The following is a 14,486-nucleotide window of genomic DNA, read 5'->3' as shown; positions in this document are numbered from 1 at the left end:
ACAAAAAATATAAAGATTAAAAATTTCTAAAATTATCTTATTCAAACTCAAACTGAAAGCAAATCTTTAAAACCTGAGTAAATTACCTGTATTTCTTTCAGCCTGAGAGTCTTCACATTATATCTCATGAATCAACAGCTGCCTGCTTGTTTGAAATCATTGTAGAAACACATTTATATATAAGGCAATCTGAATTAAAGGAGCAATGCTGCTTTTAACTACCTGGACCTAATTTCTGGCATAAAATACAGTTGTTTACTCACCAATATAACTTTGGTGTCATTAGGACTCTACGGTTCAAACAGTGTGTTCAGTTCAAATCTGAGTCAAACATTTTTCTTCTTCTACAAAGGTGGATTAGAACTTTTGGTGGTACACAGCACCAACTACTGTACAGGAGGTACCTAGCAGTGAATATGTGTCACCGATTTCAAAATGCAGCTTTTTTTTTTTTTGCATGTGCCGTGACGTCAATCATCCGTGTCCAATCAGATTTCAGGGAAATGTTTGACATCTGACATTTCCTGTTTCACTATGGACTCAAAATTTGGCACTTCCTGTTTCAATGTGAACTTGCCACTGTATTCCCACGAGATTTGATGAGATCTTGTCTGTTGATCCAGTAAGTGTTTGGCATTTGACATTTCCTGTTTCACTGTGGACTCAAAACTTGGCACTTCCTGTTTGGGACTCGGTGTACCATGAGCGAGCTTCACGCTGCTTCGCTCGTATTAAAAGCATGAGTGCGTGCATGCTTTTATTTAGTCATTTCAATGTAAGTACATAATATGATTGTAAATACGTTAAAAATAAATGGATGACACAAGAAAGTGAAAACACTTATTTTCATTGAAGGCCAATTAAAAATCAAATGACAAAATAGAAGTAATAATAAAATAAAATAATAATGATAAAAAAAAGTGTGTATATATGATAACAACAACCTAAACAATTTATAAATACCTTAAGACAATAAATTAACTTTAAAAATTACATAACTGACAGGTAATAAAAGGGTCAAGTTCTTCTTCTAAAAACTGTTGAGGTTTAAGGTTCTACAAACATTCTGGACTCACACGTCATTGCACTCGTTAGAGAAACTTACCACCCTTGAAAAAATGTCAGCTACTTATTTTATAAACACAACCCAACCTAGAGCCTGTGGATCCCCACTGGCAATGTGCTATAACGCATCATTTCCTCAACATAAATGTAGTTATAACCTTTGTCCTGCCTTCAAGTTGCTGGAAGAATGTGCAGATCATGTTGTGTGTCATATCTCAAAAATTACTCCACTTTGATTGACAATATCTCAAATTAAAAAAGAGACCCTCTTTATTTTGTTTACTCTGAGCTTTAAATCGAACGTTCCTGACAGCAGTGCGTTTCCATTATTCTCACCAACAATAGGCTAAAGGTAGACGCTGCAGTTTGCACCTTTCAGGTGCCGATTGTGTTTATTTGGTGAATTTCTGAGCAGTCAGGTGGATGGGTGAGACTGGCAAACAAAAATCTGGCAAACAGGGAGATATTTTTCCCAGGTGTGTCAGGTGGCAGAGCGCTGGAAGGAATCTGACTCCACATGAGGCCACGTAATTAAAAAGTTTTTCCTTACCACTGTCGCCTGTGTGCTTGCTCTAGGGGTTGGTAAGGTTAGACCTTACTCGTGTTAAACACCTTGAGGCAGCTTTGTTGTGATTTGGTGCTATATAAAACAAATAAATTGAATTGAAATTGTGATAACTGGCCTCCTTGGAGCCGTGGTTACTGTAAAAAATGTCTCTGCCTGTTTGTTCTGAAGTAGAGGCTTGGCAGAAGATGAACTGAAATCACTTTGAGACACAACAGAAGTCAATCATCTGATCATGAAGCTAGAAAATAATGAACTTTAGTGCTGGCACCTCCCAAAGGGTTATGTTGTCATATGTGGAGGTTAGAACACAGTTTTCCTGGCTGGTAGAGATGCAGCGCCATTCAATTTTTTTTTTTTTTTTTTACAAAATTTACTTCATGGTAAAACCTAGCTACACTAACGCTGCTAGCAGAACGTTATTTTGAAACGGGAGTGAAAACCAGTGGTGTTTCCTGAGTGGTGGGAAGGACGCAAGAAGGGCAGAAGAAGAAATTGTGAATCCTGTTGCTGATTCTGTTCACTGGTATGAATCATTAGAAAAACTGCAGCAAATGCCTCCAGCTTTACACCGTTATGAAATGGCTGTGCTCTGTTTTCCTGCAGGAGAGAATAATATCCTGCAGATCATGGTGAAGGTCGTGAAGGGGGTGCGCCCAGACCTGAGTGCGGTGCCACGCTGCCGTCCTTCAGCCTGCACAGGGTTTATGATCCTCATGGAACACTGCTGGGCCACAAACCCCAATGACAGACCCAGCTTCCAGGGTAAGAATGGGAACGAGGTCAAACCTGTTTTCACTGTGAAGGCACCCAGTAAATCTATGTTTGTGTCCCAATAGACCCTTGTTACAGTGTCTGGCACATGTGCACTGAGTTACTCTGCAAGTCACTCATGTAGAACGCTGTGGGGGGCAGCACCTTTTAATGCCAACATGCAGACTCTGAGTAAATACACGACATGACTGAATCTATGGGTAACACTGCGACAAATGTCCGTAACTTCCCCAAAGAAAGGTGGACAAACTCCCTTAAACATGTCCCACATGTGACAGTCAGAACAATAAGACAATAGAGAACATTCATTCATTCATTCATCTTTAACCACTTAGTCCAATTAAGGGTCGTGGGGAGCTGGAGCCTATCCCAGCAGCCATAGAGCGCGAGGCGGGGTACACCCAGGACAGGATGCCAGTCTGTCGCAGGGCCACAAACAGATAAACACAGACACACACACACACACACACCTACGGACAGTTTTAAAGATTCCAATCCACCTAACCTGCATGTCTTTGGATGTGGGAGGAAACTGGAGCACCCGGAGGAAACCCACGCAAACACGGGGAGAACATGCAAACTCCACACAGAAAGGCCATGGGAATTGAACCCACGACCTTCTCACTGTGAGGCAACAGTGCTAACCACTAAGCCACCGTGCTGCCCACAATAGAGAACATTTCAGCTGTAATTCTGTGCACACTCTGTGCACACCTGCATCATCATTCAATATTCCAACAATAAAAACGGCTTCTGTGAAACTGTATTTACGGTTTTGATTGAAACGTGCTTTGCACAAATGATAGCTGTATTTGGGTGAAAAACCGGAAAAACAGCTGACTTTTCAGTGGCCTCAGGCAGATTGCAGGATGCTATAAAAACGAAATGTTACATTCATTCATCAAAAACATTCAGTGTACTGCTCCAGTCGTCATGGAAAAAAATAACTCAATATTTTTTGGGTTTTTAGAAACCATCAAAGGCTCACTGTACACAGGGGAACTTGACCAGATTTCGTCCCTGTGCTCTGAGGTCTTGGGGTCACTCGGTTTATCCTCATGTGTCTCCAGCACCTCTCGGACAACTTCTGAATTTATCCCAGACCAAAGTGTCTGTATCAGAGGACCGTCAGTCTTGGATCTGGAGTGCATTCAAGTTTTGATCGAGTCTCATATTCCTGTCCAAACTCAACAGACATTTGAACGTTTATGTCAAAACCTGTTATTTCCATTCAAAACAAATCCACGCAAAGAGGAATAAAGCCGTTGTTACATTCTGTCTTTTAATCTGACCTGTTATTGCCTCCTTTCATCCGGATCCATCATCACAGACACACTGGTGTCCAAATAACATGTCCCTGTTTTGTAAATACTTAAATTCCTTACTGTGGAAACTGTGAATAAATGCAGCATGGGGTTAGGGTTAGGCGTGTCAAGTAGCCATGCTGTAGAGGGCATCATCAGGTCCTCCTTAGTCGGCACAGAGAGCTCCTCCTTGGACATGTTTTGGATGAATATGCATTTAATGCTCAGCCCCCCCAACGCCAGCGGCAAAGTTGAGAGTTCAAGCTTAGTCCCGTGACATTTACACACCGCTGCACATGCGCACTCAGAATGTAATAACTGTCTATTCAGCAGCTGCATCCTTCGTTCCTAGGCCACAAACATCATAAGTGGAACAACAAGGTTGTCTCACTTCAAAGGCTCCTTGAAATGCAGCCCATGAAGACAGCCTTCCTTCCCCCAAAACGAATTCTGCAACAGTTGCATTCTTTGGCCCAAACAATCCCATGAGTCATAGCACAATCACCCCCCCACCCCCATGGTAAAACATTTGGTAAAGAAATAATAAATTAATAAAAAACAATGCTGAGCTCCATGTGCACAGTTGTAAATAAGTATAAATAAGTACTGAAAAGATCTCAGTACAACACAGCCTTAGAGGGATGTAGCCCCTGAAATTGGACACAGCATAAAGCCAGAATGAGCTCTAATTCAACTGACAGAGTAACTGACAAATTTTTACTCAATGCACCAGCGAAGCATTGAAGCAGAGTTTTGTTTTCCATGTGTCTGTGGGAAAAAAAATTCAAAACAAGCTGGACTGATTTCCTTCAAATTTGGTGGGAATATTACTTGAGTAGATATCTGCAGGTGATTAGATTTAGGAGAGGTTTGGTTAAAGGTAAAAGAAAAGAGTCTGAAAAACATCTTATTTTTTTTATTTTATTTTTTTTACACATCTTAATAACCAAGAAGCCTAGATGGATGTTCTAAACTAAGTATATAGTGATGTTGGCTGACTGGTATGAATGACTTCATAATGAAGTCACACAGAAGTCAAACATAATCAAAAACACCTTTACAAACACATGTATATTTACTTGTTCATTTACATTATGGTGTGTAAAGGGTACAGGGTATTCATCAGCCCTCTGCTACCTTTCATTTCTTATTTGATTCCTGATTTAAGTTATTTGACAAGAAAAAATGTCAGCTTTTGTTCTGTTCCAGCTTCTTCAAACATGAGCATTTGTTCCTCTTCTGTTTCATTTGAGACAGATAGATCTAAATTTTTATTTATTTATTTATTGCACCAAGCATCAGTGGATTGAGCTGCTTTAAATTGGCCTCAAATTAGTTTTAAAGTAATTGAAAGGAGACATGTCTGTAATTTTTATTTTTTAAAATGGCTTTAAACAACTCTAAACCAAAAGTAAAATGTCCCAAATTGTCTTTGATGTGGTAAAATTATAAATAAACTGGTTTTAATTGTTCTGCAGCAAAGTTGTTTTTAAAATACGTGAAATCTGCTTTCGAAATATTGCCTATTTGTGATCTGAATTTTAACAGTTAAAAAACAGCTATAGACTAATTTAATTTGGATTTAAAGTGAATTTTGGTACTTTCAAAACCTGACTTTGAAATTCTGACTACTGATGAGGACAAAATGAATAATGTGAAAGTTCTGAGAAACTGTGATTAAAATTAAACTACACTCAACAAAAATATAAATGCAACACTTTTGGTTTTGCTCCCATTTTGTGAGATGAACTCAAAGATCTAAAACTTTTTCCACATACACAATATCACCATTTCCCTCAAATATTGTGCACAAACCAGTCTAAATCTGTGATAGTGAGCACTTCTCCTTTGCTGAGATAATCCATCCCACCTCACAGGTGTGCCATATCAAGATGCTGATTAGACACCATGATTAGTGCACAGGTGTGCCTTAGACTGCCCACAATAAAAGGCCACTCTGAAAGGTGCAGTTTTGTTTTATTGGGGGGGGATACCAGTCAGTATCTGGTGTGACCACCATTTGCCTCATGCAGTGCAACACATCTCCTTCACATAGAGTTGATCAGGTTGTCAATTGTGGCCTGTGGAATGTTGGTCCACTCCTCTTCAATGGCTGTGCGAAGTTGCTGGATATTGGCAGGAACTGGTACACGCTGTCGTATACGCCGGTCCAGAGCATCCCAAACATGCTCAATGGGTGACATGTCCGGTGAGTATGCCGGCCATGCAAGAACTGGGACATTTTCAGCTTCCAAGAATTGTGTACAGATCCTTGCAACATGGGGCCGTGCATTATCCTGCTGCAACATGAGGTGATGTTCTTGGATGTATGGCACAACAATGGGCCTCAGGATCTCGTCACGGTATCTCTGTGCATTCAAAATGCCATCAATAAAATGCACCTCTGTGCTTCGTCCATAACAGACGCCTGCCCATACCATAACCCCACCGCCACCATGGGCCACTCGATCCACAACATTGACATCAGAAAACCGCTCACCCACACGACGCCACACACGCTGTCTGCCATCTGCCCTGAACAGTGTGAACCGGGATTCATCCGTGAAGAGAACACCTCTCCAACGTGTCAAACGCCAGCGAATGTGAGCATTTGCCCACTCAAGTCGGTTACGACGACGAACTGGAGTCAGGTCGAGACCCCGATGAGGATGACGAGCATGCAGATGAGCTTCCCTGAGACGGTTTCTGACAGTTTGTGCAGAAATTCTTTGCTTATGCAAACCGATTGTTTCAGCAGCTGTCTGAGTGGCTGGTCTCAGACGATCTTGGAGGTGAACATGCTGGATGTGGAGGTCCTGGGCTGGTGTGGTTACACGTGGTCTGTGGTTGTGAGGCTGGTTGGATGTACTGCCAAATTCTCTGAAACGCCTTTGGAGACGGCTTATGGTAGAGAAATGAACATTCAGTACACGAGCAACAGCTCTGGTTGACATTCCTGCTGTCAGCATGCCAATTGCACGCTCCCTCAAATCTTGCGACATCTGTGTCATTGTGCTGTGTGATAAAACTGCACCTTTCAGAGTGGCCTTTTATTGTGGGCAGTCTAAGGCACACCTGTGCACTAATCATGGTGTCTAATCAGCATCTTGATATGGCACACCTGTGAGGTGGGATGGATTATCTCAGCAAAGGAGAAGTGCTCACTATCACAGATTTAGACTGGTTTGTGAACAATATTTGAGGGAAATGGTGATATTGTGTATGTGAAAAAAGTTTTAGATCTTTGAGTTCATCTCATACAAAATGGGAGCAAAACCAAAAGTGTTGCGTTTATATTTTTGTTGAGTGTATTTCTGTTATAGTGCATCCAGAAAGCACTCACAGTGCTTCACTATTCCCACATTTTATGTTACAGCCTCATTCCAAAATGGAGTGAATTCATTTTTATTGTGTCAAAATTTTACTCACAAAACCCCATAAGGACAACATGAAAAACGTTTTGGGTTTTTTTTTTTTTTTGATTTTTGTTCATTCCTCTTTGCAGCACATCTCAAGCTCCATCAGGTTGGATGGGGAGTGTCGGTGCACAGCCATTTTCAGATCTCTCCAGAGATGTTCAATCAGGTCTGGGCTCTGGCTGGACCACTCAAGGACATTCACAGAGTTGTCCTGAAGCCACTCCTTTGATATCTTGGATGTGTGTTTAGGGTCATTGTCCTGCTGAAAGATGAACCGTCACCCCAGTCTGAAGTCAAGAGCGCTCTGGAGCAGGTTTTCATCCAGGATGTCTCTGTACATTGCTGCATTCATCTTTCCCTCAATCCTGACTAGTCTCCCAGTTCCTGCAGCTGAAAAACATCCCCACAGCATGATGCTGCCACCACCATGCTTCACTGTAGGGATGGTGCCCAGTTTACTTCAAACATGATGCCAAAGAGTTCAATCTTTGTCTCATCAGACCACAGAATTTTTTTTCTCCTGGTCTGAAAGTCCTTCAGGTGCCTTTTGTCAAACTCCAGGTCGGCTGCCATGTGCCTTTTACTGAGGAGTGGCTTCCGTCTGGCCACTCTACCATACAGGCCTGATTGGTGGATTGCTGCAGAGATGGTTGTCCTTCTGGAAGATTCTCCTCTCTCCACAGAGGAATGCTGGACGTCTGATAGAGTGACCATCGGGTTCTTGGTCACCTCCCTGACTAAGGCCCTTCTCCCCCGATTACTCAGTTTTGATGGGTGGCCAGCTCTAGGAGTCCCGGAGGAGCCGAATGTCTTTCATTTGTGGATGATGGAGGCCACTGTGCTCACTGGGACCTTCAAAGCAGCAGAAATGTTTCCGTCCCCGTCCCCAGATTTATGCCTCCAGACAGTCCTGTCTCAGAGGTCTACAGACAATTCCTTTGACTTCATGCTTGTTTTGTGCTCTGACATGCAGTGTCAACTGTGGGACCTTATATGTAGACAGATGTGTGCCTTTCCGAATCTTGTCCAATCAACTGAATTTACCCCAGGTGGACTACAATTAGAAACATGTAGAAACATCTCAAGGGTGATCACTGGAAGCAGGATGCACCTGAGCTCAATTTTTAGCTTCATGTGAAAGGCTGTGAATATTTACATCCATGTGATTTCTTAGTTGTTTTTTGTTTTGTTTTTTTTATAAATTTGCAAAAAAACAAACAAACCTTTTTTCACATTATCATTATGGGGTATTGTGTGTAGAATTCTGAGGAAAAATGTATTCCATCCATTTTGGAATAAGGCTGTAACATAAAGCGAAGCACTGTGAATACTCTCCAGGTGCGCCACATTTTTTAAAAACTAAAATGTTGTTTCCTTGCTTGTATGTAAGAGGCAAAATAAAGTTGTACAAGGCTGATGAGGTGTACAACTTGGACTGTGAGAAAATGTCAGCTATGACATTTTGGTCATGTAGCACCATTCTCTGGGCATAATCCAACACATAGGTGCCTCCAGCATTGAGGACCGTAGCAAGTGGAAAAGGCCAAATGGATGTCCATATTTAACCTGGCTGTGACAGATAGATGGTGGAGAGGTAGAGATCAACTGGCAGACTGTCTGGGTGGTTGCCATCCAGGACCTAGGGTAGTTCCATAGTGTGATGATGCAGCACCAGGACACGCTCCCAGACATGACATGACCTGTAAATAACAATTACATGATCATGAAAGTACTTGCTCTTTTCAGCTCCAGTGAACAGCAAGTGATCCTCTTATTTATCTCACTTAACATTCATTAAGTGAGATTAAAATGTTTCACTGTCTCCTCCGTGCTGTTTCTGAAATGTAACCCAGTGTTGTCTTCACAGAAATCACATCTGAAGCTGAGGAACTCTGCTCTAAACCTCAAGACGAGCCCAAAAGTCCAACCTCAGAGTCTGCACCTTGTAACACATTCACAACGGATCAGGTAGAACATAATCACAGTTGTTGATTTTCCTATTGAACAGACATACGTGTGTACATTTCTGTTTGTGGAGAAAGCAGTAGTGTGCACAGCTAAGCTAAAAGTTAGCTTGGGTAACTGCTAATCCACTAACTGATCATTTTGACTGCATATTTTAGTTGAGTTTTACTCAGTCTTGACTAAAATATAATTTAGTTTTAATACTAATTTAGTCACTTGAATTGTTTAGTTTTAGCCAACTAAACATCAAACAGTTTAGTCATCTAAATGTCTTGTACATTTAGTCGACGAAAACAAAACCAAAATGTGCTGTCAAAATTAACACTGCTAATCAATAAGTTAACTGTGATAACGCTAAATTAGCTGAAACTACTACTAACGTTCATCATGGGAATTGAATTTTGGCTAGTTTTTGGGAGGGGGGGATCTAGAACTTAAATAGCTGAAACTTTAGCATAAACATAGAAATTTGCCAAAAGTTTTAGCATGCCAAGATCAGGTGACGATCAAGATGTACACAAAAATGAAGTAAACAAATCAAATTAACCAGTAGTTTACATTCAACATGGAGTTTTTTTTTCACAGTACTGAAAGTATTAAATGAGAAGTGCTCATATACACATAGACAGTATTTTTACTAATCTACTTAATTAGTTTACTCTGGCATGACCTCCTGCTCCTCATTCCCACTGTATTTGAGGCTTGTTGCCTTTGTGCAATATTATGCTTAAACTCCAAAAAGAGCAAATGTATGATTTTAGGGTTAACAATCATTTTTGATGAAACCTTATTACACAACAATGTTAGCAGATTTGAAGCTAGTGGAAATGAATTAAGGGAAGATAATTGGTCTGTGAGTGGTTTTCAAAGTTAGCTGAAAAGCTAATTTGCTACTTTAGCTGTTAGCTGAACTAAGTCCTACCACTGTAACAAAGGGATATGGTCCATATGTCACAGGAGCTTCTTTCTTTAATTTGCTTTCACTTAAAATAATGAATTATGAAATTTCAACTGAATTTCATCAGATTCTGGTTCCGTAGCTTCTGCAGTACAAGAATTCTCTCAGATCAAATCTAGACATGATTGTAACTTGATGACGATCGTGTGTTGTGTAAATGTTTGATTATGAATAACAGTTGCCTCAGAAAAATGGAATGTGGCCTGATCAGGTTTGTTAAACCTCCGTCTGCTAGCTCTGCTGTATGTGATGATAAATATAGCAGAGGTGTTTCATAAGAATGAGAACTGCAACTGAATAATAAATTAGTAGAGTGTCAACTATAAATAATATATATATACATACATGTGTGTGTATGTGTGTGTGTATATATATATATATATATATATATATATATATATATATACACACAATCACACGTGATTCAAATCCATATGTTTTTTGAAAAAAACAAAAAGATCGGATACTTTTCTAACAGACCTCGTGTGTGTGTGTGTGTATACATATGTATATATATATATATATATATATATATATATATATATATATATACGTGGTCTATTAGATAATAAACCGACCCTTTTTTAACTATATGGATTTGAATGACGTGCGATTACACCAATCATGCTTGAACCCTTGTGCGCATGCGTGAGTTTTTTCACGCCTGTCAGTGACGTCATTTCCCTGTGGGCAGGCCTTGAGTGAGATGTGGTCCCGCCCTCTCGGCTGAATTCCTTTGTTTCACACGCTGCTCCAGACGGCGCGCGTTGCTTTATCAACATTTTTTCTGGACCTGTGAGGAATATCCGATGGACACTATTCGAGAAATTAAGCTGGGTTTCGGTGAAAAGTTTAACGGCTGATGAGAGATTATGGGGTGTTTCTGTCGGTGTAAGGACTTCCCACGGAGCTGGACGTCGCGCAGCGCTTCCAGGCGCCACCGTCGGCCTGTTTCGACCTGAAAACATCCTAATTTAAGGCTTAATTCACCCAGGACGTCGTGAGAGAACAGAGAAGATTCAGAAGAGGCCGGCATGAGGACTTTATGCGGACATTCCACTGTTTAAGGACATTTTGTAATGAAAGACGTGCGCGCAAATTCGCAAATCTGTGTGCGCCGCGACAGGAAAAACACCTCCGTGTTGAAAACCATTTGTAAAATTCATGCGGCTTTTGATGGCTTTCAACAAGTGAGTAACTGAGAAATTGTTTAACAGCTTGGGCATATTCCAACTTGCCCGTTAAGGTTTCCAACGGAGGTGTTTTTCCTGTCGCGACCGCCCGCGGTCGGGTCCGGCCCGACATGCGACTCTGCCCGCACGTTCTTTCATTACAAAATGTCCGTTAACAATGGAATGTCCGAATAAACTGCTCATGCCGACTTCTTCTGAAAGTTCTCTGTTCTCTGATGACTTACTGGGTCAGCAGAGCCTGAAATGTGGAAGTTTTCAACTTGAAACGGCGAGACGCTACCGGCTCGAAGCACAGATCGTCTTCAGGCACCGTGGGCCGTCCTTAAAGCGACACTACCAGACCAAAATCTCTCATCAGCCGTTAAAATTTTTACCGAAAACCAGCTGAATTTATCGAATGGTGTCCACTCAGTTGTGCCTTACAGTTTTGAAAAAATTTTCGGTCGAAGCATCGCGACGGAGCACTTTTATCAGCTAACCTTCATCAGCGTTGGCAAGCTAACTAGCTTGCTAACGCTTTCGTTTTTATTTTTATTTTATTTTTTAGCACTGTTGTCGTGCTGCTCCACAGCCTGCCTAGTGGATTTTTATTTTATTTTAGCGCTGTTGTCGTGCGTTACCTGTGCTGCTCCACAGCCTGTCCAGTGGATTTTGATTTTGATTTTATTTTTTTTAGCACTGTTGTCGTGCGTTGCCTGTGCTGCTCCACAGCCTGTCTAGTGGATTTTATTTTTATTTTATTTTATTTTTTAGCACTGTTGTCGTGCATTACCTGTGCTGCTCCACAGCCTGTCCAGTGGATTTTTATTTTTATTTTATTTTATTTTTTAGCACTGTTGTTGTGCGTTACCTGTGCTGCTCCACAGCCTGTCTAGTGGATTTTTATTTTATTTTAGCACTGTTGTCGTGCGTTACCTGTGCTGCTCCACAGCCTGTCTAGTGTCGGATTCCCTGTTTGGGAATCCGCTAGCTTAGCGTAGCTACTAGCTCTTAGCCGTTTTAGCATGGCGGCTTCTCCTGTCTCTCCCGTACTTTTCTGCTCTGGGTGTGAAATGTTTAGTTATTCCTCGGCCTCTTTTAGCAGTAACGGTACTTGTAATAAGTGCAGCTTATTCGTAGCTTTGGAGGCCAGGCTGGGCGAATTGGAGGCTCGGCTCCGCACCGTGGAAAATTCTACAGCTAGCCAGGCCCCTGTAGTCGGTGCGGACCAAGGTAGCTTAGCCGCCGTTAGTTCCCCCCTGGCAGACCCCGTGCAGTCGGGAAGGCAGGCTGACTGGGTGACTGTGAGGAGGAAGCGTAGCCCTAAACAGAAGCCCCGTGTACACCGTCAACCCGTTCACATCTCTAACCGTTTTTCCCCACTCGACGATACACTCGCCGAGGATCAAACTCTAGTTATTGGCGACTCTGTTTTGAGAAATGTGAAGTTAGCGACACCAGCAACCATTGTCAATTGTCTTCCGGGGGCCAGAGCAGGCAACATCGAAGGACATTTGAAATTGCTGGCTAAGGCTAAGCGTAAATTTGGTAAGATTGTAATTCACGTCGGCAGTAATGACACTCGGTTACGCCAATCGGAGGTCACTAAAATTAACATTGAATCGGTGTGTAACTTTGCAAAAACAATGTCGGACTCTGTTGTTTTCTCTGGGCCCCTCCCCAATCAGACCGGGAGTGACATGTTTAGCCGCATGTTCTCCTTGAATTGCTGGCTGTCTGAGTGGTGTCCAAAAAATGAGGTGGGCTTCATTGATAATTGGCAAAGCTTCTGGGGAAAACCTGGTTTTGTTAGGAGAGACGGCATCCATCCCACTTTAGAGGGAGCAGCTCTCATTTCTAGAAATCTGGCCAATTTTTTGGGATCCTCCAAACTGTGACTGTCTAGCGTTGGGACCAGGAGGCAGAGCTGTGGTCTTACACACCTCTCTGCAGCTTCTCTCCCCCTGCCATCCCCTTATTACCCCATCCCCGTAGAGACGGTGCCTGCTCCCAGACCACCAATAACTAGCAAAAATCTATTTAAGCATAAAAATTCAAAAAGAAAAAATAATATAGCACCTTCAATTGCACCACAGACTAAAACAGTTAAATGTGGTCTATTAAACATTAGGTCTCTTTCTTCTAAGTCCCTGTTGGTAAATGATATAATAATTGATCAACGTATTGATTTATTCTGCCTAACAGAAACTTGGTTACAGCAGGATGAATATGTTAGTTTAAATGAGTCAACACCCCCGAGTCACACTAACTGTCAGAATGCTTGTAGCACGGGCCGGGGCGGAGGATTAGCAGCAATCTTCCATTCCAGCTTATTAATTAATCAAAAACCTAGACAGAGCTTTAATTCATTTGAAAGCTTGTCTCTTAGTCTTGTCCATCCAAATTGGAAGTCCCAAAAACCAGTTTTATTTGTTATTATCTATCGTCCACCTGGTCGTTACTGTGAGTTTCTCTGTGAATTTTCAGACCTTTTGTCTGACTTAGTGCTTAGCTCAGATAAGATAATTATAGTGGGCGATTTTAACATCCACACAGATGCTGAGAATGACAGCCTCAACACTGCATTTAATCTATTATTAGACTCTATCGGCTTTGCTCAAAAAGTAAATGAGTCCACCCACCACTTTAATCATATTTTAGATCTTGTTCTGACTTATGGTATGGAAATAGAAGACTTAACAGTATTCCCTGAAAACTCCCTTTTGTCTGATCATTTTTAATAACATTTACATTTACTCTGATGGACTACCCTGCAGTGGGGAATAAGTTTCATTACACTAGAAGTCTTTCAGAAAGCGCTGTAACTAGGTTTAAGGATATGATTCCTTCTTTATGTTCTCTAATGTCATATACCAACACAGAGCAGAGTAGCTACCTAAACTCTGTAAGGGAGTTAGAGTATCTTGTCAATAGTTTTACATCCTCATTGAAGACAACTTTGGATGCTGTAGCTCCTCTGAAAAAGAGAGCTTTAAATCAGAAGTGTCTGACTCCGTGGTATAACTCACAAACTCGTAGCTTAAAGCAGATAACCCGTAAGTTGGAGAGGAAATGGCGTCTCACTAATTTAGAAGATCTTCACTTAGCCTGGAAAAAGAGTTTGTTGCTCTATAAGAAAGCCCTTCGTGAAGCTAGGACATCTTTCTACTCATCACTAATTGAAGAAAATAAGAACAACCCCAGGTTTCTTTTCAGCACTGTAGCCAGGCTGACAAAGAGTCAGAGCTCTATTGAGCTGAGTAT

General features: G+C 41.5%; 1 protein-coding gene across 1 annotated transcript in view; it reads left to right on the top strand.

Moving 5' to 3' along the window:
* ripk4 (receptor-interacting serine-threonine kinase 4) overlaps positions 1-9,119 on the top strand; it is a 49,317-nt gene extending 40,198 nt beyond the window's left edge. Inside the window, exons 5-6 of the mRNA XM_034179119.1 lie at positions 2,237-2,395; positions 8,995-9,119. Coding sequence (XP_034035010.1) covers positions 2,237-2,395; positions 8,995-9,119 — 284 coding nt within the window. The remainder of the gene's footprint in view (positions 1-2,236; positions 2,396-8,994) is intronic.
* The last annotated feature ends 5,367 nt before the right edge of the window (positions 9,120-14,486 follow it).

The sequence above is a fragment of the Thalassophryne amazonica genome, chromosome 9 (assembly GCF_902500255.1).
Source record: "Thalassophryne amazonica chromosome 9, fThaAma1.1, whole genome shotgun sequence".
Lineage (NCBI taxonomy): Eukaryota > Metazoa > Chordata > Actinopteri > Batrachoidiformes > Batrachoididae > Thalassophryne > Thalassophryne amazonica.
Note: the sequence above shows the minus strand (reverse complement) of the source record. Positions and strands in the feature narration are given on the sequence as shown.